This window comes from Petaurus breviceps, unplaced genomic scaffold (assembly GCF_028583685.1).
Source record: "Petaurus breviceps papuanus isolate PSGF00001 unplaced genomic scaffold, PetGlider_PUasm1.0 98, whole genome shotgun sequence".
NCBI classification, from domain to species: Eukaryota; Metazoa; Chordata; class Mammalia; order Diprotodontia; family Petauridae; genus Petaurus; species Petaurus breviceps.
This window is the reverse complement of record NW_027187460.1, coordinates 64,917,666-64,939,414: the sequence shown is the minus strand read 5'-3', so window position 1 is coordinate 64,939,414 and position 21,749 is coordinate 64,917,666. Positions and strand designations below refer to the sequence as shown.

General features: G+C 41.3%; 1 protein-coding gene across 4 annotated transcripts in view; it reads right to left on the bottom strand.

Moving 5' to 3' along the window:
• The window catches only part of NIPAL2 (NIPA like domain containing 2), a 138,985-nt gene extending 117,549 nt beyond the window's left edge, over nt 1-21,436 (bottom strand). The window contains exon 1 of one of the 4 annotated variants that reach the window (XM_069081212.1): nt 21,030-21,436. In XM_069081212.1, coding sequence (XP_068937313.1) covers nt 21,030-21,167 — 138 coding nt within the window. In that variant the 5' untranslated portion in view covers nt 21,168-21,436. The remainder of the gene's footprint in view (nt 1-21,029) is intronic. The other 3 variants (XM_069081211.1, XM_069081214.1, XM_069081215.1) reach the window with 3 other exon arrangements.
• Nucleotides 21,437-21,749: the final 313 nt, after the last annotated feature.

Here is a 21,749-nt window from a genome sequence, read left to right as displayed (position 1 = left end):
AGAGGGGAAAAGGGGATAGCAGGAGACAGAGAAAATCCAGTTTAGCTGGAACATTGTTATATGAAATGGAATGGTAGGTTAGAGTCAGACTGGGAAGGACTTTGAATCCAGTCCAATCCATCAATCATTTATTCAGCATCTATTAGGTGCAAAGTGCAGTCTGGGAGCCTACAGAACCAGGGTGGTGGAGGTGCCATCAAGAGATACTGAGAAACTAGGAGAAGGGCATCCTTCGAATTGTAATATCAATGCTTTACATTTTATTTACTAGGTAAAAAAGAAGTCACTAAAAGTTTTTTGAATGAAGAAATGATACAATCCAAATAGTGCATTAGGAAAATAGTTTGCTCAATAGTACAGGATGAACTAGAGATGGTAGCTACCAGAGGCAAGGAGATCAGGTTAACAATCAGGTAACTGTTAACAATAACTCGGTGAGAAAAGGTGAGGATGTGAGCAAGGTGACTGAAGTGGGAGCTGAGAAGGGGAGGCTGATAGAAATTAAGAGAAGGCAGAACTGGCAAGATTTGGAAACTGACTGAATCACCTTCTATATGAAGCTTTTCCTGGTCCCTGCCAACTGTTAGTTCATTCCCTCCCCAAATTACCTTCCTACCTAAATTCACCATGCATGTTTTATGTACATACTTATATGTGGACCCCTGGAGGGCAGGGGCTGCTTCACTGTACCCCAAGAGTCCTTAGTACAGTGCTGAGCACCTAGTAAGTGCTCACAAAATGCCTGACGGACTGACTGGTTGAAGATGAGTGATGAGGGAGAGGAAAAGGGTCAAAGACATCTTTGAGACTTTGCATCTGCCTGATAGCATGGCGGTGCCAGTATTAGAGAAAGAAGGAGGAGGATCAAATTTTGAAGGAAAGATGATGAGAAGAAAGTTCGAGGACAGAATTTCCTGTATTGGCTAAAAACAATAAATGTGCCCATTTCCCTGCATCCCGTTCAATCTGCTATGATGCCTTATCTTTCTATATTGCAGAAGCTATATATTTACTTTATGAAAAAATAGCATCTGTGAAGTAAGCCAGTGTCTTAACTGCAGCAATTTTGTGTGTTGCCTTAGTGTGATTTAGAAATACCCCGGGCTCTGGAAAGTTTGTTCCACAGAATGTAAACTCAGGCATCTTCCGGGCTATAAAGGTTCTGAGTATGGCATAGCAGTGGATGGTGTGTGTGTGTGTGTGTGTGTGTGTGTGCGCGTGCATGTGTGTGCGTGTGTGTGTGTATGTGTGTGTGTGTGTGTGCTGTCCACAGACCAGACTAGGGGCTTTCAGAGATGCGCATCACCCAAGTTTTGATGCTCAGATAATTTTTTTTTCAGCCATAGCAACTCATCAAAACCACTACTTAAAACATAAATCAGCATTTATAATAGTCATGAGTGGTAGAGAAGCATCCACAGTTAAAATATTTTTTATTAAATTTAAAAGAAAATAAAATAGAAAATTAAAAAAAATTTCATATTCAGGGAAAAGAGAGGTAGATTGATGTGGTAGACAGACAGCTAGCCTGAGACTCAAGGAGCCCTGGGTTTACTTCCTGCCTTTGTCACATACTGACTGGGTGACCCTAGACAAGGCACTTAATCTCTCAGTCCCCTAGGCACTTCTCAGTTGTAAAGAAACTGCCCATCTGCACAGAAGTTCCCTGACCCAATGATATCACAGATCCAGACAATAATAGTAATAATAGCTATCAATTACATAATGCTTTAATGTTTTCAAAGCATTTTACAAATATTGAATCATCTTATCCTCACAATAACCCTGGGAGGTGGATGTTATTATTATTCCCATTCTACAGAGGAGGAAATGGAGGTAGGCAGAGGTCAAGTGACTTGCCCAAGGTCACAAATCCAGTTAGCATATGAATCCAGATTTGAATTCAGGTCTTCCTGACTCTGGGTCTAGCACTCTAGTCATTGTACCAACTAGCTAGTAATTTTCACTACAATTAGAAATTTCTAATATTCCTACATATATTCATTCTGGTTGAGGTTTTTTTCTTGCTTTAAATAAATTTTTAAATTGATGAGGTTAGGGGTGGCTAGGTGGCACAGTGAATAGAGTGCCAGCCCTGGAGTCAGGAGGTCCTAAGTTCAAATCTGGCCTCAGACACTTACTAGTCGTGTGACCTTGGGCAAGTTACTTAACCCTAACTGCCCCCCCCCCCAAAAAAAAGAAAAGAAAAGAAATTGATGGGGCTTTTAACATTACTATAATTTTCCCCAGTATCCTTTTCCTTCTTCCTCCCAGAGAGCAATCCCATATAACAAATACCATTTTTAAAGACAAAAGAAGAAAACAAAAAAGGGGGGGGGAATCAGCATAACCAATGAATACTTCAAAAAAAAAAGCCTGAAAATATGTGCAGTGCACAACATCTATGGACATCCCATCTCTGTAAAGGGGTGGGAGTGTCTTCTCATATCTCTTCTTTTGTGCCAGGTTTTTTTTTTTTTTAATAATTTTGCAACATTCACTTTTGATTTTTTATTGTTATTTTTGTTCATATTTCTGTAATTATTGTATATATTGTTTTCTTGTGCCCTCCTTAATTCACTCAGCATGAGTTTGTATTGGTCTTTTTATGTTTCTCTGTATTCATCACATCCACCAATTCTTATAGCATGGTCACTTACTATTATTCCATTACATTCCTGTACCACAAAATCTGTTCAGCTATTTTCCAGTTGATGGGCATCTACTTTCTTTCCAATTCTTTGCTATCACAAAAAGGGCTGCTAGAAATATTTTGGTGTAGACAGAGCCTTTCTTCTTATTAATGGCTTCCTTGGGGCATAAATCCAGCATTGGAATCTCTGGTGAAAAGGTATAAATATCTTAGAGATCACTTGCATAATTCCAAATTGCTTCCCAAAATGATTGTATCACTTCATAGATCTACCAACAATGTGCTAATCCTCATATAAATTCTCATTTTTATGGAGATGGCCTAAATTTAGATCAAAGCAAAATTTGCTATTGTTATAAGGCTCAAAAAATGCATTTACCAATGTCAACTACAAGGTAACACAATGATATGACTAGAGCCTGGTGTTCCTTTCTAGATAAAAAGTCTCCTTGTATATCACTTGCACACTATCCAGGAGCCCTTTACAAAGGTATGACTCTTATGATGGTTGTAGAGGTGTGCTGCCAAAGCCCCTCTGAAAAAGGGTTCCTTGTTCACTCCAAGCATTCAAGGCTACTAAGTGAAGCTATCACTGTTATGCCCTTCACAAAAGGAGAGGTAAAGTTGATTTGGTCACTGAGCCTTGTAAGAGGGCTAAAATGGTGGTGGTTGGGTGAGATTGGGTAAGATTACACAGGCAGGAAAATATCTATCCTTTGTCCTGCTTTGTGGTCAATGCAGGGATCACTAGGGTCAATCTACTGAGAGAGGAGTGAGGCATATTTAAGTTACTTATCCTGAACCAAGTCAACCAAGACAACATCAGAACTTATTCCAGTGAAGAGTTATCTCCCCCAGAGTAGAGAGTTATATTTGATTTCTTAGGTCCCTTCACAGCCTTTACTCTATGATGATTCTATAGTTTCTGCCTCTTAGAGCTTACAATCTAGTAGGCAGAAGACAGAATTATACATACATATGCCATGCTTCAAAACTTCAAGCATCTATGATTTTGTCCCTTCACTGGACAGATCACAACTCCTTTTATTTCTTAGGAGATGACCTTTGAGAGGTGCTGTGGCCAAAAGATGCTGTGGTCAACTTTGTGATGAGCCTCTCTGAGTTTAGTGAGATTGATCCTTAGACAGCAGACATAGAGTACATCACTGGGCCCTACTTAAAGACTTTTGGTCTTGGTTGGATCTATCCAAAGTTGTGGTAATGCCTCTAAGATTCCAAGGTGATTGCCAAGGCATAGTGAGACACCAAGGGAAAATTTTTGTGTAGTAGAACACTGCATAAGAAATATAAAATAAGTTTCAATAACTATAGCATGGAATATAAGGCAGGGACAAATTGTTCTGTAAGGCTAGAGGGAAAAAATGGAAATTTCTCACTGTAGAGGATGGGCAAAGCATTTAAGATTTCATGGAAAAGGTAGCATTTTTATCTGGACCTCAAAAGGTGGATGGAATTTTGAAAGACAAAATTTGGTCAGTAGAGGGGAGAGGAGAAGGGAGAGGATAAAGAAGAGATGTTCCAGAGATAAACAACAGACTGAGCAAAGGCACGGATCCAGGATTTCCTCAGACATTTACAAGGGTTGGCACAACATCTAGTTTGGCTGGAGCGTGGCACACATCTACCAATGCTTGCAAAAATAGCTATGGCTCATCAAATGGGTAACTAGCCAGTCAGAAGATGAGTGAAGCATAGTACTTAGTACTAACAGTAAGAAATCCAAGACAGCAGAACTATGGGGAAAGCAAACAGCAGCTGAGAGCTGTAACTCTTGAGGACATTCACTCTCTCTTCAGGGAGAGGCTGGTATTTGGGAGGCTGGCCCATTCTACAGCTGCCCAGCTGCCACTGATTCTTTTGTAAGGAGGGCCAGATGGTAAGGTTTCCGCGGGGTGAAATACTGATTTGGGGGGCCTATTATTCCTGGGTGACTTCCACCTACATTTCCCAATGTGCTTGTTCTCCTATGTTGTGTGTGTCCCTAGATAGGTCTTAGCTATGCTAGGTTGTGTGATGCCTAAAGTCTTGAAAAGATAAAACATAAGGTCACGTGGCCAGAAATAGCCATGTCCTTGACTCTATTTTTCTGAATCATTCTTGGGTATGTCTGAAAGAGATCATAGGATCCCAGTAGTCAAAGATTATGAGTTCTAGTAGCAATATGAGTATTTTAAAAGAGGCTCTCCTTTTTTTTTGGCCATGTTGGGTTGGTTTGGTGAGTGGGGTAGGAGGGAAGATACAAAATCTGAAGGAAACAGATAGGGAATAAGTAAAGAACATCTTGCCTTGTGTTTGTTAGACCGATCTACTCCATTATAGCTGTAGAGCTGACTCTCTTGGAAGGAGGCACAGATATCAAGACAAGTGAAAGCTCATTCCATCAGGGTGATGCAGTTCAGCAGTCCATCATCCCTACTGTAGGTGGTTTTTCTCATGTAGCTATGTGCTCCTCCGGGTCATCCCCTGTGGATCGATGGGAAAGCTGAGAGCTAAGCTATGCTCTTGTCCAGCAAGTTTGGGCACAATGAGCACAGACGGGTTTGGCAAGCTGAATCTGTCACGAGGTTGAAAATAGCTTTTCCTTGACATCTTCAAAACCATTCCCTGCTCTTTATGGGGGTGGATGCCCACATCCAAGGTCATAAAAACCTTCCAACATCCTTGGCCACCAACCTCAGCAAGTCCTGGTTTGGTGATCCTGTTCTGTGTATCTTAATGTTGACCTTGTACTTGGATAGAGACTTAGTTTAAGCCCTCAAGGAGATTTCTTTATGAAAAAACTCTCTGTGAGCCAAAGGGACAGGCCTCTCTTACATTCTGGAGGTGTTGGTTAGGTTCCAGTGATTTGGACTTATGTCTCTGTATTGACAATTTTTCTGCCTCCACCCCACTGGTTCTGTGGGAAAACTCTTTCTAGGTCCTGATGCCAGATGCAGCACCACACCCCCAACTCCCAAACTCCACCTCTGAAGCTCAAATGGGTTCTCTGCCCAGAAGGAATAGTGTTGAGTAGGACATGACAACGTGGAGGAGAGTAATGTGAGATAAGGTTGGAAATTCAGAAATGGAAGACTTTTTAAATCCTGTTTCTAATATACCTCGTATCTGACACACTGCCTAGAACACAGGTTAATAAGCAAATGAGTCACTAACTTTCTCTTTTTTCATTTTTTAAAGATAGTGTTTGGAAAGGTTATCTCTCTCATTTGAAATCTGGGATAAAGTTGGCTAGGTTTCTTTTCTACTCATATGGATTTTTTCCATCACATTTTGTTAAAAACATTTATTTTGTAAGAGAAATATCATGGCCTTTGCTAGTTTTTTTCTCTATTGAATACTGTACGGTTATTATAGGATCAAAGAGTCTGAGAAGGACCAAGTCCAAGACTTTCTATTCCAACCTGCACAAAATGAATCCCCACTGTGATGTGTCTGACATGTGCTTGCCCATCGTATTGAAAAATACAATGGAGAATCTCATCAACTTTGAGCAAATGTTTGCAATAAGGTAGAACATGGTAGACACTCAATAAATGTTGTTTGAATGATTGATTCTTGAGTACCTCTCATCAATAACACAGAGTTGCTACCACAAGCAAAGATTAAAATGATCTGTGATCTCTCCAATGATGTAGATTACAACCTATCCTTGCCTGCCCACTCTGAAAGACCCTTGTTAATGCCCTCATCAAAAGTCTGCTATGGAGGGAGGGGTCCACTTGATGTGCTGGGAGCCTTCTTTATTTTTTTCTGACATCCCAAAAAATGCCAGTAAGCACTTGGACCATCTCCATTTCAACTCTTATCTTCCTTATGTGACCAGCCAATCATAAAGATAACATTCTTTCCTTCTTTTCTTCTTGGAAGTTATTTGTTAACACATTTCAATCTGCTCATGCCTACCATGAGCTTCTCCTTTGCCCTCTGTGTGATTCTCATTTTATATTCTTCACAGACTATTATGGTCCATGTATTGTAGTTATATAACAACACTGGTCGGATACTGAAGTTGGGCTGATGTTTCTAGGAAAAGTTTGGGATCACTAAAAAGAAAAGGAAAAAAAACTCTGCGATTTCCTGAGGACAATCCAGTCCACTCCCCTCAAAGAACTATCAAATCTTAGAGGAACTTCAGTAGCCATCTGGTCCAAAGCCCGCATTCCAAAAGAATTCATCCTCATTGTAACCACGCAGACAAGTGATTATCCAGTCTCTGCTTTGAAGACCTCTAATAACCAGGAACTCTTGAGGCAAGAAATTTTGTCTGACATCAAGCCTAAAGTTGCCTCTCTGCAATTTCTACCTACTACCCCTGGCTTGGCCCTTTGGGACCAAACACAATAAATAAATCTAGTTCTTTCTGTTTAATTCTGGGCCCAACTCATTATGCATTTTACTATCACGTACATATAAAACATTATATGTGGGTGATAATATGCTATATATCTTATATTACATGATATTGTACGTACCATATGGTACATGCATAAAACGATATATGCATATTCTATATATTTTTTATATTTATATCTAGACAAAGAGACAAGCTCTCTACATTATCTTTACAATTATGCATTATAATTTGGACAATAGGCATTTTTTCATCAAATTGTTTCTTTTGTGGATAGAGCAAACTCTTTCAAGTGGTTACAGATCTCTTTAGTTGATCATCAAGCATTTTTTAAAATCCCTACTATGTGTTAGGTAGTAGACACAAGCCACTGGGGCTACAGATAGAAAAAAGTAAAATAATTCCTGTTCTCAAAGAGTTTACATTTTATTGGGAGGAGAGGACAGGGGTTATATATGTATGCATGTACACATATGTGTCTACACATGTGCATGTATGTATATAAGCACATACACATATATACAAATACATACAGAAAATATTAAGTTCTCATTAAATACAAGGGAGTTAGGGAGGGAAGGCTCTAAAAGTTGGAAGGATTAGGAAATATGTACATGAAGGTGTTTGAGCTATATTTGAAGGGATTCTATAATGGGAAGGTAAGGAGGGAATATATTCCAGGCACAGAGGACACTAATGTCAAGATACAGAAATGGAAGATGGAGTATGCTGTATGAAGAACAGAGATGAGACAGGCTTGTGGAATAGCTTAGTACAGCAAGGCTGGAAAAGCAGATTGGAAGACTTTAAAAGTCAAATGGAAAAGCTTATATTTTATCCAAGAGGGAAGAGGAAGACACTCCCACACAAGAAGGAGTTTACTGAGCTCTACTCTAGAGAAAGCATTTTCAGTACTAGTTAGATTACTTTAGTCACTACCAGTTAGTCAAAATAAAATACCATGTGCTAAACACCATTCGCCGTAGTCCTTGGCCCCAAGAAGTTCACATTCTGGTGCAGAAACAAACACATAAGTAATGAGTTGTACATGTAGAATGTATACTATGCAAATGGAAGGTCATCTATACCTTGATAAGGCATCAAGGTGGGACTTTTGTGGATAAAGAAATAGAAGGGGGGGGGAATTGACATGTAGATTTTTAGCAGTCATGTCATCGTTAGGTTACCAAGATGCTCAGAATGCCTCAGGCAAACAAAATGATCCCCTTTCTCATCAAAAGTTTCAAATCAAAATATTGACAGACCTTTTTTTTTGTTTGTTTTCTACACGAAACACAACTAAGATTTTGTAATAGAAGTCACTGGGAAGATGAGATTTGTTTTACAGAAAGATGTTTACATCCAACTTTGTTGAAATGCAGCTCTGCTTTAGAGAAAGCATTTTCAGTACTAGCTAGATTATTTTAGTTTCCATATTAGTTTTGGAAAAGTTTTTAAAACATTTTTCCTTTATTTTAGCCCATGGCTGCCATTTTATCAGCATAGGGACTTCCTTCCCAGTGTGGAAAATCTCTTTATTGATAGAGATAAGCAATTTCTTTGCCACATATAGCTTAAAAAGTGTCGCCTAAGGCACTGAAAGGTTAAACATTTTGCCCAGGGTCACATAGCTAGTATGTATAGGTGTAGAGAGGCATGCTATCCCCCTCTTTCACTCCCCTATCTTGAGGCTGTCTCCAAACCCATGGGAACAGACAAACAGAGCCACTACCATCAGGGACATTCTACCTTTTTGCCTTTGTCCCTTTGCCCAGGCTTCATGATGACTCACATTCTTTCTGATGAGATGGGAGACCATCAGACCTCATCATGTTGTCTCCCTCAATAAAAGTATGAGCTCTATGACAGTAGGGACTATATTATTTTTTCTAGTTGTATCCCCAGTGTGTAGCATGGTACTTATCACACAGTCAGCACTTAATAAATGGTTTTTCATTCATTCATTCATTCATCTATCCATCCATTCATCCATGTAACCCAAGACTTTCTGACTCCAAAGACAGCTTTCCTTCCTCTCCCTCATTCTGTTTTACTGCCCTGAATAAGAATCTATTTTATTTCCATCAAGGTGGCCTCTGCAGCATTGGAAGGAGGACATAAAAGGCATTCCACCAAGAACCTGTTTTGCTGCACTGAAATAAAATGACAAAGTTTGAAAAAGAATAGAATTAATGGTGGAGACAAGCATACTATTGAGAACTTCTAATTCCTAATGTACATTTTTTTTAAAGCACCTAGCATAGTGCTTCTAGTGCCAAGCACATCATTTGGTACACAGTAGGTGCATAATAAATATCTGCTGATTGACTGTTATAATGTAAAACACTGAGTACTGGTCTGAGGGTCAGGATCATTGAGTCCCACTTCTGGTTCTGCTGTTAATGATCTGCTCAGACTTTAGGCAAATGACTTCACCTTGATGAAGGCTGTTTTCTTTGTACAATAAAAGAACTAGACTGGTTAATCTCCAAAGTCCCCTGGTTTTCTGAAATTCTTTGACTTCTCTGATTCAGCTTCCAAGAATGGGCTGGTCTACATGGCTTCTGAGGTTCCCATCCTGCTTAAAGATTCCACGATTCTGTGATGATTTGTTTTGGGCCGTTCTTCCATCACCGATATCTCCCAACAAGCCACATTCTTTCAGGAGACAAGCTCCTTACAAAGAGAGCCCATGGCATTTTTAGAAGCAGTTACTGGAAGGAATGAAGACTTGACATTTCATAAGGAAACTAAATGAATAAAAATACCACTATTATCCAACATTGCAATTCAGCACATAAGCAGGCCTACAGAGAAGCTAGCTCAAATGCAAGGTAAAGAAGCCTATACCACACTACAAAGAAGACTAACAGGTAGGCAAAAATAAAAATGCTAGGCTGGAATCTGGCCAATTCACTGGAGGCTGCCTGCTCTATTTCTGTAACAAGTATCGTGGGATTCTAATGATCAACAGAAGCTTGGATTTGGTTGCTTCTAGATAATCTTTTCTTTTCTTTTCTTAGTTGCCCAAGAATGTATTCAGAAATCTGGGGGGGATGGTTAAGGGAAAATGCCAAACCTGGCATAGAAAATGCAAAATCAATGCAAAAAAAAAGGTCTTTAAAAATGCCTTTTGCTGAAGCATGATGAAAGAAAATAGAAAACCAGACATCATCCTCTCTCCATTCCTCTATTTGCATGTTCTTATGAAAGAAGATGTTACCACAATGGTTTTTTCAGCTTTGGGCAATTATTCATTTCTGTAATGCCAGAAGACCTGGCCATAGCAGACAGAAATCTATACAAAAGAAAATATTTTAACAATAATAAGAGGAGCTCCCCTGTACATTGGATTTATAAATTGACCATGTTTTACCTAAGAAGGCTATTGCTTTCAAGCCTCCTTTTTGGTGCACTCTAATTTCTAAAAGACTGGTACCTTTTGCTTTTGTTAAAAAAAAAAAATTCAAACTCTTTGAAAATTCTCTTCCTTCACCCTTGCCAAAGGGGGTTTTTATTATAATACAATATTCCAATCCAACAAGAGTTATAAAGTACCTACTTTGTATACACAAGAAATTGGGCTGCAAAGTACCCAAGATACAAAGACAAGACCAAATATAATGCGTGAAACAACCACTATCTTCCTCTCTTTCCCTCCCCTTCTCCCCATGAGTTAGGTATTCTTCCTCTCCTTCCCCCAACTCTCCTCCCATTTTTCCCAGAAAGGTGATTCTAGGACTAGATTAGCTCAGGGGCCATCCTCACAGCTTCCTGGTAGCTTCTGGCCATACTGGCAGGACTTCCTAATTCCCTAAGGGCACTCCCACAAAGTCTGGGCCCTGTGGAATTAGAAGTCCCCAAACCACAAGATTCATCACACCCAGACTATTTCAATTTGGAGACTAGGAGGTCATAGAGGGTCTGGCAAGAGACAATTAGTGCCTGGTGGGGACAAGGCCATGGGGGCTGAGGTACCAGAGAAGAAACACTCCACATTTCGTGCCTGGTGCCACTCAGAAACCTGCTGGAACCCTAGCAGCTAAGGGTGAGCTGGAGCAGAGGAGGTGAAAGACCAGTGGTCTTTCTGAAGCACCAGGTCCTGCTGGACTGTTAGGCTGCCCACTGAGGAGGAAGATGCAACAAACAAGTTTCAACTAAGTCACAATATTTTCTAGAGTAAATCCCATCTATAGCAGTCTATGTTTCAGATATTTTCTAATTAGGTAAAGCTAAATGTTTATTAGCTACAACAATCAAAAAACAAACAAAAAAACCAACCTCTTCAATTTGCATATGTACTGGAGATATTAATGAAAAATGAAAACATGTTGATATGATGGTTCAAATTTGAACAATACTTAATGAAGCTGATATTCTATTCTCAAACCGGTAATTTTTTAGAAATTCAAAAAGTCCAGGCAGCTAGGTGGCACAGTGAATTGAGCACTGGCCCTGGAGTCAGTAGGACCTAAATTCAAATCCGGCCTCAGACACTTAACACTTACTAGCCATGTGACCTTAGGCAAGTCGCTTAACCCCAATTGCTCTCCAAAAAGCAAAAAAAAATTTAAAAAGGAATCTTCTTGTCATGTCACACCATGTGCCTAGCTGCTGTTGCTGATGTCAGTCAATCAACAAGCATTTACTAACAAATAATATATAATAATAAATAATATTACAATACCAAGCATTGTGCTAAACTCTGAGGATACCAAAAAAAAAAAAAAAAGAGACAAAAACAGTCTTTGTCTTTGAGGAGCTCACATCCTGATGGAGGAGACTACAAATAAATAACTAGTTACTTAAAAGATAAATACAGAGGAGATGGAAGGTAATCAAGGAGGGGAAGGCATTAGTAGCTACACTCTTAGGATTTGGACTTGGAATCAAGAAGATGTGAGTTCTGGGGCGGCTAGGTGGTGCACTGGCCCTGGAGTCAAGAGGACCTGAGTTCAAATGTAGCCTCAGACACTTAACACAAAAACTAGCCATGTGACCTTGGGCAAGTCACTTAACCCCAATTGCCCTCCAGAAAGCAAAAAAAAAAACGATATGAGTTCAAATACTACCTCGGACAGTCTCTTAACCACTCTCTTGGCCTATTTCCTTATTTTCAAAATGAGGATTTTGGAATCTGTGTCTTTAACAGCCTTTTCTGTCTCTAAGTCTATGATCCTATGACCTCCAAAGGCCATGTCCTGGAAGAACTAAGTCACTTCATTTTGGAAATTCTGATCTGGGATCATTCCATTCTGATCAATATGTGTAGCCTCAACCTTGCTTTTCCTCATTCATCTTCCTGCCATATGAAGAATAATCCACCCACTTCTGCTTTGGAAATCAACAGCAGGGATTTCATTAAAATTTTTATTTTTAATTGACATATGACATATCATTTCTTATAGATTCCATACTCACATTGAGCTAGAAATATTACCCAAAGTCCAAGTTTTTTTAAACAGGACCTGCTTTCCTAAATTAACCTACCGAGCTTTGGAACTCTGCCCTCCCTAGTGCTGAGCTGTCCTCAATGATGTGTACAAATTTACCTATCCCACTATTTCTAGCCAGATCCAGGCCATTTTTCACATCTATCCACCTTGAACATCTTGCCACCTTCTTCCCCTATCACTCCCCAATAAGATCTCCAGGGATCCAGTTGTCTATGTAGTTTTTAAACTCTGACCTGGGGCTGAACTGTCTTGACTGGAGGTATCAGCTCACTTAACCCATTTTATTAAGCCTTCCCTAGATTAGCTTCATATCCATTCATCCCAGATAATCTCCCTTGCCCTCACTTCCTACCCCAATCCAAGTACACCTTCCTCTTCCGGAAAGGTCCTAACAATTAACTGCTCCGTAGTTCTATTCATAATCTCTGTGATCCACCACACAAAAACTTACTTCCCTGGCCACCATTCTTCTATTCCTGTTGTTTTCCCTTATTAGAATGTAAGTTTCTTGAGGGCAGGGACTGTCTTACTTTTGTGTACTATATTCTCAACACCCAGCACAGGGCAAGGCATTCTGCAGGCATCTAATAAATCCTTTTTAATTCATTCTTTCAACTATTCCCCTGTCTTGTTGACTGGTAGAGAGTCAGTCAGTTTTCCTGATGAGATAACGACTTAACACAACATTTTATCAGACATTTGCTAATTCCTAAGAATTACTGTCTGGGAAACAATCCTTACTCAGAACAATATTCATAACATACCGGCAAAGAATGTGGGAGTGGCACTGATAAAATAGTATCTCTATGTAAAAAAGAAAAACATCAACCAAAAAACAAAAAACAAACCAACCCAAAGATAATCAGGAAGGCCAGAAAAGAGGCAGGAAAACAAATGACACCCCACCCCCACCTCCACCGAGTTTTTCATGAAAACAAAAATTGTTCTTCCTTTCTCTCTCATTCTCTCCCCCCCACCTCCTCTTAGTTTTGGATGGGGACTCATACAAGAATCTTTTCTTAGTTTGTTTATTTTTTTTATTTTGGCAAATGGGTTGCCATTTTCGAGGGAGCTTCTTGAGATCGGGGACTGTCTTTGACTTTTCTTCGTATCCCCAGAGTTTAATGTACATAGTAGGCACTTAATAGATGTTTATTGGCTGACTTATGACCTCTCACTCCACTGTCTTGCTAATAATCGCCCTCTTCTCTTCCTTTAAAAAAAATTTTAATTATTTATTTTTAACATTCATTTTTAAGTTTAATTTCCAAATTCTCTCCCCTTTTCCAGTCCCTCCCCCACCCATTGAAAGGCAAGTAATATCAATTATGCATGCAAATAATATGCAAAACATATTTCCATATTAGTCATGTTTGTAAAAAATGTAATAAAATAAAGAAAGTGAAAAAATTGGGGCGACTAGGTGGCACAGTGAATAGAGCACCGGCCCTGGAGTCAGGTGGACCTGAGTTTAAATCCGGCCTCAGACACTTGACACACTAGCCGTGTGACTTTGGGCAAGTCATTTAACCCCAAATGCCCTCCAAAAAGCAAAAAAAAAAAAAAAGTGAAAATTATACTTCAATTTGCACTCAGAGGTCATCAATTCTCTCTTTGAGATATGGATAGTATTTTTCATCATGAGTCCTTTCGAATTGACCCTCCTCTCTTCTAGAAGAAAGTCTTATAGGCAGTAGCCTAGAAATATCACTGGATCCAGGGTCAGCAAACCTGGGTTCAAGCCCCAGTTCTGTTGTTTTTTACCTGGGTGATCTTTGGTTAGTCAGCTTTCCTCAATAGGTCCCAGTTTTCTCATTGGCCAGATGATAATGCTGGGTAATTGATTACTATGTTCTTTTCTATCCTCTGATCTACAGAATATACATGTTTGCATAGTCTAAAAACTTTTTTTATTCCTTAATCCCCAATTATATTTTCTCATAAAAGAATAAGGAAATAGATATTTCTCAAGCACCTGCTCTGTGTTGGGCACTGTGCTAAGCACTTTACAAATATAATCTCATTTTATTCTATATTTTATACCAACAAACCTGTGAGGCAGGTGTATTATATCCCCCATTGTATAGTTGAGGAAACTGAGTCAGACAGAGGGTAAATGACTTGTCCAGGATCACACAAGCTGCCTGAGGCTGGACTGGAACTCAGGTCTTCCTGATTTAAGGTCTAGCACTCTATCCACAACTCTGTATAGGCTCACCCTGAGCCCACTATCCGATCAAAGCCAAGCCAACAAACATTTATTAAATACCTACTGTGTGGGATATATTGTTCCAGGTGCTGGAGATATGAAGGTGAACTGAAAAAGAGCTCCTCCTGCCCTCAAGGAACTTCCATACTATCCTGTTGAAACCACCAAGTATCAGAATGTATGTTTAACTATTTTGGAGCATTCTATCAAGTTCCTTGGAGAATATGGGAATTGGAGGGCTGGATTAAATGATCTCTAAGATATCCTACCTCCAAATCTGTGATCTATGATCTCTAGCTCTTGGTCCTCTGCAAATGAATAGCTGGACCTAAAGAACAGTGACCGACGGACAGATACAGATAGCAATGGATTCCTCCAGACATTTATGCTCGGTCCTGAATAGTTTAATTTTTTTGTCAGCAACTTGGATAAAAGCATAGATAAAAGCTTATCAAATTGTCATATGGCCTAAGTGCTTGTGGTTATGAGAAGACACAGATCACAGTATAATGATAGTTTCGGGGTTTGGGTCTTGTCCTATAATTTCACTGGTCTAGGGAACTTCCTGGTCAAGAAACTATCTTTATCAATGAAGATCTGAACCTTCTTTGCAGTTTATAGTCTCAGAGAGCTACTTGGGGCACTTAGAGGTTAAGTGACTTGCTCAAGGTCATTCAACCAGTATGTATCTTTTTCTCTCTCAGAATACCAGGCTGCTTCACAGATGACAGATGAAGGATCCAAAAATATCTCAACAGGCAAGAATATCGTGCTGAATTGGTTGGCATGAAATTTAATAAGGATAGAAGTAACTTAAAAATAAATCCTCACAGATATAGTATGGGAGAGGCAGAAGAAGATCTGGGGATTTTAGTGGACTACAAGCTTAACATGAATCAATATGACTGCCAAAAAAAGGCTAATACAACTTCAAACTGCACTAGAAAGGGAATAGATGGGGCGGCTAGGTGTTGCAGTGAGTAAGAGCGCTGGTCCTGGAGTCGGGAGGACCCGGGATCAGTTCCGGCCTTAGATACTTAACACCCACACAAAAAAAAAGAACTGGCTGTGTAACCTTGGACAAGTTACTTAACCCCAATTGCTTTAAAAAAAAAAGGGTATAGTTTCCAGGATTAGGGAGGTGTACAACCAGGTTGCTCAGTGGATAGAATGCTGAGCCTAGAGTTAGGAAGACCTGAGTTCAAATGTGGCCTTACACACTTACTAGCTATGTGACCCTGAGCAGGTCATTTAACTTCTGTTTGCCTTAATCCACTGGAGAAGGAAATAGCAGACGACTCTTTGCTAAGAAACCTGTCCATGGGGTCATGAAGAGTCTAAACAATTGAACAACAACAGCCTATCCTGCGATCTTCATGTATTTGAGCAGTTAATACATTAATGAATAGTTTTTCTTATTGGTCCTCAGACTGTTGTTGTTTGTCTTTCCTTCTTGAAGAGGACCATGACATCAGGAAGGCGATACCATGCAGAGCTGGAGGCCTATGGGTAAAGCTGAAAAGTGTTTAATTTAGTCTTTATTTACTCTAAAACTCTTTATCAATGAGAAGCAGAATGGGCTGGCCTTTCAAGGTAGTGAGTTCTCCCTCACTGGACATCCTTCTTTAGGCCAAGGTTAGGTAGCCACTCATCAAGTATGACGGAGAGAAGATTCTTTTCCAGGTACAGGTTGTTCTAGGTAGCCTGCAATGGCCCTTCCAACACTATGATTCTGTGAATCATAGCCCATTGATTCCTAAGACTTATCTACTAAAAGACCTAGGAAAGCCTCGGACTTTATCACAGAAAGTAAGGGGACCTAGAATGAGGTATTAAACTAACTGAAAAAACCACAGTCAGGTATGGTGATCTTTTTATGAAATGCAAACCAATTCCTTAGGAAAATTACCAGTCACTTGCTAAAAGGTCCTAAGAATTGCTGTCTGGGAAAGAATTCCTTCTCAGAGCAATCCCTTCCTCAACGTAGGAAAAATAAAAAGGGAACAATACCACTGGTCAAGCCAATTATTGCTCACTCTCACAGATAATCCATAAAGTCAGTGGGGCGGTTCTAGACGTAGGTGGTTCAAGCAGGTCCATGCAGGAGCTGGACTTGAGGATAAGCCCTGCTTAGTGAGAACTGTAGAAATGTACTCAGCTGGGAAAGGAAGATTGCCAGGAGCCACATAGAGGTAGAAGAGCACAAAAGCTAGCAGGGGGAGCCACCATAAGGACTGAGGATCAAACTCAAGAGCCAAAGTTGTACAGGCCTATCAGATAGGCATGAAGTGTCAGGGCTGATAACCATGTTGTTGTGGTCATCTTAGACTACAGACCTCGAGATGATTATGCACTGCTATTCTCCCCTAAGACATGGAGGCTTGAAGCCTTTTCCTTCAGGTTACAGAGAAAGTCTGTTTGCTTTTCTTTTTTTATTTGTTTTAGATATTAACTTTGTTTTATACAGGCATTTGCTCGTAATGAGCCTACTCATTGGGAATGCTGTTGGGAGGAAGAGGCAAATGAGGGGGAGAAGAGTAAGAGAGAAATTTAAGGCTAAAGTATTCTGCCAGAGCAAAACTTTCTCTGGTTGGGTACTCTGAGCTAAAAAAAAAATAGAGAGAATTATATATTCTTTTGTTACAACCTCCCAGAGCAGTGAAAGAATGTACTGAGAAACTCATCTAGTGGACAGTGTTGGATTTGGGGGGGGGTCAAGAAGTCCTGAGTTCAAATCCTGACTCAGGCACTTAATCAGCTGAGGGACCCTGGGCTGAAGTCACTTAACTTCTTTGTGCTCAGTTTCTTCATCTATCAAATGGAGCTAATAAATAGTATTTAACTCCCAGGCTTTTGTGAGAATAAAATGAGATAATATATGTAAAGTGCTTTGCAAACCTTAATAGCCATTAGTTTCTTTTGTGGTTCTTATTCTTTGGGTGAAGTAAAAAGTCCAGAAGAAGGGGAGGCTAGGTGGTGCAGTGAGTAGAGCACTGGCCCTGGAGTCAGGAGGACCTGAGTTCAAATCCAGCCTCAGACATTTAAACACAAAACTAGCTGTGTGACCTTGGGCAAGTCACTTAACCCCAACTGCCCTACCTTTCCCTCTCCAAAAAGCCATAAAAAAAATTATAAAAAAAAAGGTCCAGAAGAAAACATCAAGATCACCTGATTGTGGCAAAGAGGACTTGGAGTCAGGAAGCCCTGGGTTCAGATCCTACCTCTTACACTTACTAGCTTTGTTAACATAGTCAAGTAACCTAACCAATGCAGTGCCTGACACATAGTAAGTACTTAATAAATGCTTGTTGGCTTGGTGACAGTGCCTGGCACATAGTAGGCACTTAATAAATGCCTGCTGGCCTGGTGACAGTGTCTGGCACATAGTAGGCACTTAATAAATGCCTGTTGGCCTAGTGACAGTGCCTGGTAAATAGTAGGCACTTAATAAATGCCTGTTGGCCTGGTGACAGTGCCTAGTACATAGTAGACCCTTAATAAATGCTAGTTGGCTTAGTGACAGTGTCTGGCACATAGTTAGTACTTAATAAATGCTCATCAGCTTGGTTAGCTTCCTCAGTTGTCAAATGAGGAGGCTGGACTAGATGTCCTCTAAGATACTTTCCAGTTCCAAAACTGTGATCCTTTTCTCTGATTCCTTTTGGTGGAGTTAAGCCATATAAACAGGGCTTGTCACCATTCTGAGTCCAAAAGCAAATGGGAATGTCTAAGGCCTTCTCTTCCAATAAGGTACTTAGCTCCTGCTTAAACTAGGGTTGTTCCAAAGGAAAGATGGGGACAAAGCCTGAAAGAGTTGCCTCGTTGCTGTGTGACAGGAGACAGTTTCCACTTAGAGAGAAGGAAGTAATGTGCTGGGAGATAACACAGGAAAATGCCACATTAGTGACAGCACTTTCACATGGGGCTTCTCTCAGTGGCTGCTGCTAACTTGAAATAACAGGTGGGATTGGGAGTCAAGGACCTGAGATGGAGACCCAGCTCTTAACTTTCTGGGCTTCAGTGTTCTCATCTGTAAAGTGAGGATGTTAAACTGGATAACCTCTACGGTCTCTTCTGCCTCTAGATATGTAATCCTTTAAAAAGTCAAGCTTATTTTCCCCCTTTGCTCACATGTAAGAATTTTGTTTGCTAATATTTAACAACCATTTCTCTAGGGGAAAAAAGCATTAAATGTATTACACTTTTAAGTTTAATCTTCATCATCAACACTTTCTTAAGTCTAGACAATCAGCAAAACAGTAAATCAAGCCCTGATTGGTATGGAGGCGAAAATGCTCATGCTGAAAATTTAACGATCAGCTCCCCTTCAAGCTGGTTCCAGCATATTCCTGGTCACACATAACTTTATTTCATTCTCTTATTCTATTTTCTTATTTCTGATATGTAAAGATGGGGACCAGTTGATCTCTTAGAACCCCATTCAAATGCTAACATTCTAGGAATGGGAATGATTCACAAAAACAGTCCTACTTGCCTCCCACCTGCTTGAAAGGAGGAAAGAAGCTTGATTGGTTGTTTAGGGACAAGTTGTGGTTGGGTTTGGAATTACCCTTGGTTTTGCAAGGAAAGTCAAGGCCATGGGGAAAAAGGGTAAAGAACTTCCACAGGTCAGTTAACATTTCAGAAATGATAACTGGTTAAACATTCCCCCATAAGATGAAAGGGAGAAGGACCTTTCTCAACATTCATTTTTCCAAATGATTGTTTTTCTTTTGCTCTTAGTGTCTTCTCTCCATTAATTAGTTCTATTTATCCTGTACGTAGCTTGTTTCTATATATTTGTCTGCTTGTTCTCCTGTTCTCTCTCTTCCCCCCCCCCCCCACATTAGATTGTGAGCTCCTTGTGGGCAGGGACTTCTTTTTGCCTTTTTGCCATCTCCTGGGCTCACCACAGTATCTGGTACATAATAGGTGCTTAATAAATAAATGGGAAATGGTTATTCCCTTCCCCAGTTGGTCAATAAACATGTATTAAATACCTACTAAGTGGTAAAAATAAGCACCTACTAATGATAATAATGAATACTTACTGACTGATTGGGGATGGGAATAAGCAATCCCCAGTCAAACAATGAGCATCTATTAAACAACTGTTATGTCACTTGATCATCACAGCAACCCTGGCTAGGTAGGTACTATTATTTATCCCCATTTTAAAGTAGGGGAAACCGAGGCAAACAGAGGCTAGGTGACTTGCCTGTGTAAATACACCGCTAGGAAGTGTCTGAGGCTGATTTGAACTTGGAGTCTTCGTAACTCCAGGCCCTGAACCCTATCCACTGCTCCACCTAGTTGTTTCTGACTGATTTTGAGATAGAAAACAGTCATGTTTCTCTCTGGGTTTCATACATATAATCATATATATATATATATACACATATTTATATAAGAGAGTGTGTTGTAATGGAAATAGAACTGGATTTGGAGCCAGAAAAACTAGGTTCCAAACAAAGTTCAGTCATTTCCTCTGTGACTCTGGGAAAGTCATTTTATTTCTTTGGGTCTCTACTTCCTCCTGTGTAAAATGAGGACATTGCAATAGATAATCTCCTGTCCTTTCCAGCCCTAAATTATGAGACTTGCTGCTTTATGTCAACCTTACCACTCCTCCTTTGAAATTTGGCAACCAGCGTCAGCAGAACAAGCCGGCTGGTGGAAAGGAAGAGGCACACCGGGAGGGAGTTGTGGGGGATGAAGCGGGGAGAGGGTAGTGGAGGGTGGGAGTGAGCTCCTTTGAGGAGACAGGGTGATGTGGTTTGCGTCCCGAAAGAGTAACTGGCTCTCTACACAGAAAGGTGTGAGATGTTTAGGGGTGGGTGGTTGGGTGGGAGTAAGTGATTCGTTGGAGGCTCCTCGCTGGGGGGGGGGGGGAACAGGGGACACACAGGTGAGGGCGGGTGCAGGTTGAGGCTGATCAGTGGGAAGGGTGCAGTTGGGGGAAATTCAGAAGCAGCGCAGGTGAGGTAACTAGCCAGGTGAAAGCACCACGGGTGGGAGCATCACAGAGGAGAGGGACGGAGGTGAGAGAGATGCAGGGAAGGGAAAACACTGCCAAGAGCCGCGGGGTGGGGGCGAATAACTGGCCAGGTGACAGCCCAGCTGGGGGGCTTCACAGGTGAGAGTGGAGTAGGAGGGAGCTGCGCAGGTAAGAAGGACGCAGGTGAGAGAGATGCCGGTGAGTGAATGCAGTGGCCAGAGCAACGCAGGTTGAGGGGGGATTGCCCAGATGATAGAGGGCAGGTGGGGGGGAGTCCACAGGTGAGAGCGGCGCAGGTGGGGACTGCCCAGGTGGGGATCGGCTTGACCTCGGCTCCTTACCTGGTTCCTATTGTACCAAAAGCCGGAGAGGGAGCCGTTGCCCGCGCCCTGAGCCCCGTAGGTGAAGTTCCACGCCAGCTCGTCCAGGGTCTCGGAGAAATCCCCGTCCCCCGAGCCCCCGGACTGCAAGGACGCCATTAGGTGCCCGCGTGGGGAGGCGGGGAGCGCCCCAAGGGCGAAAACCCCGCCGCCCCCTCCTCGAGGTCTGCTAGTCTTTCTCCTCTCGCTTCACCCCGCCTGGTCGCCGAGTCCAGAGCGAGCCCTCCAGCACCTTCGGCTGGCCACAGGAGGAGGAGGGGGGCAGCGCGGAGGAGGCGGCGCTGCCCCTGGGGAGAGCAGGGCAGAGGCTGCGCGCACACTTCCTGGTCTGGCACTGGCACCTTTGGGGTGGGGCGGGAAAGCCACCTTACTATCCTGCATTCACCTCACGCAGAGGTGGAAGATGATCCTGAGCGTGAGAGGAGGCATTCTAACTCCCTCGCCTTCCGCACCACCACCAAAAAGTGGGGAAGGGGCCTAAAAGGCTTTCACTTGGACCTCGGGCCAGTATAGCTTGGGACCGAGATTCTGGAGACCTGGGTTCTGGTTCCTGCCCTGTTACTAATGGGCGTTGTAGCCTTACGCAAGCCCCCCAGCTCCTCTTTGGACCTCAGTTTCCTCATCTCTAAAATCAAGGGTTTGGATTAGATGGCACTTCAGCCTACTAATTCTAAGATTGAG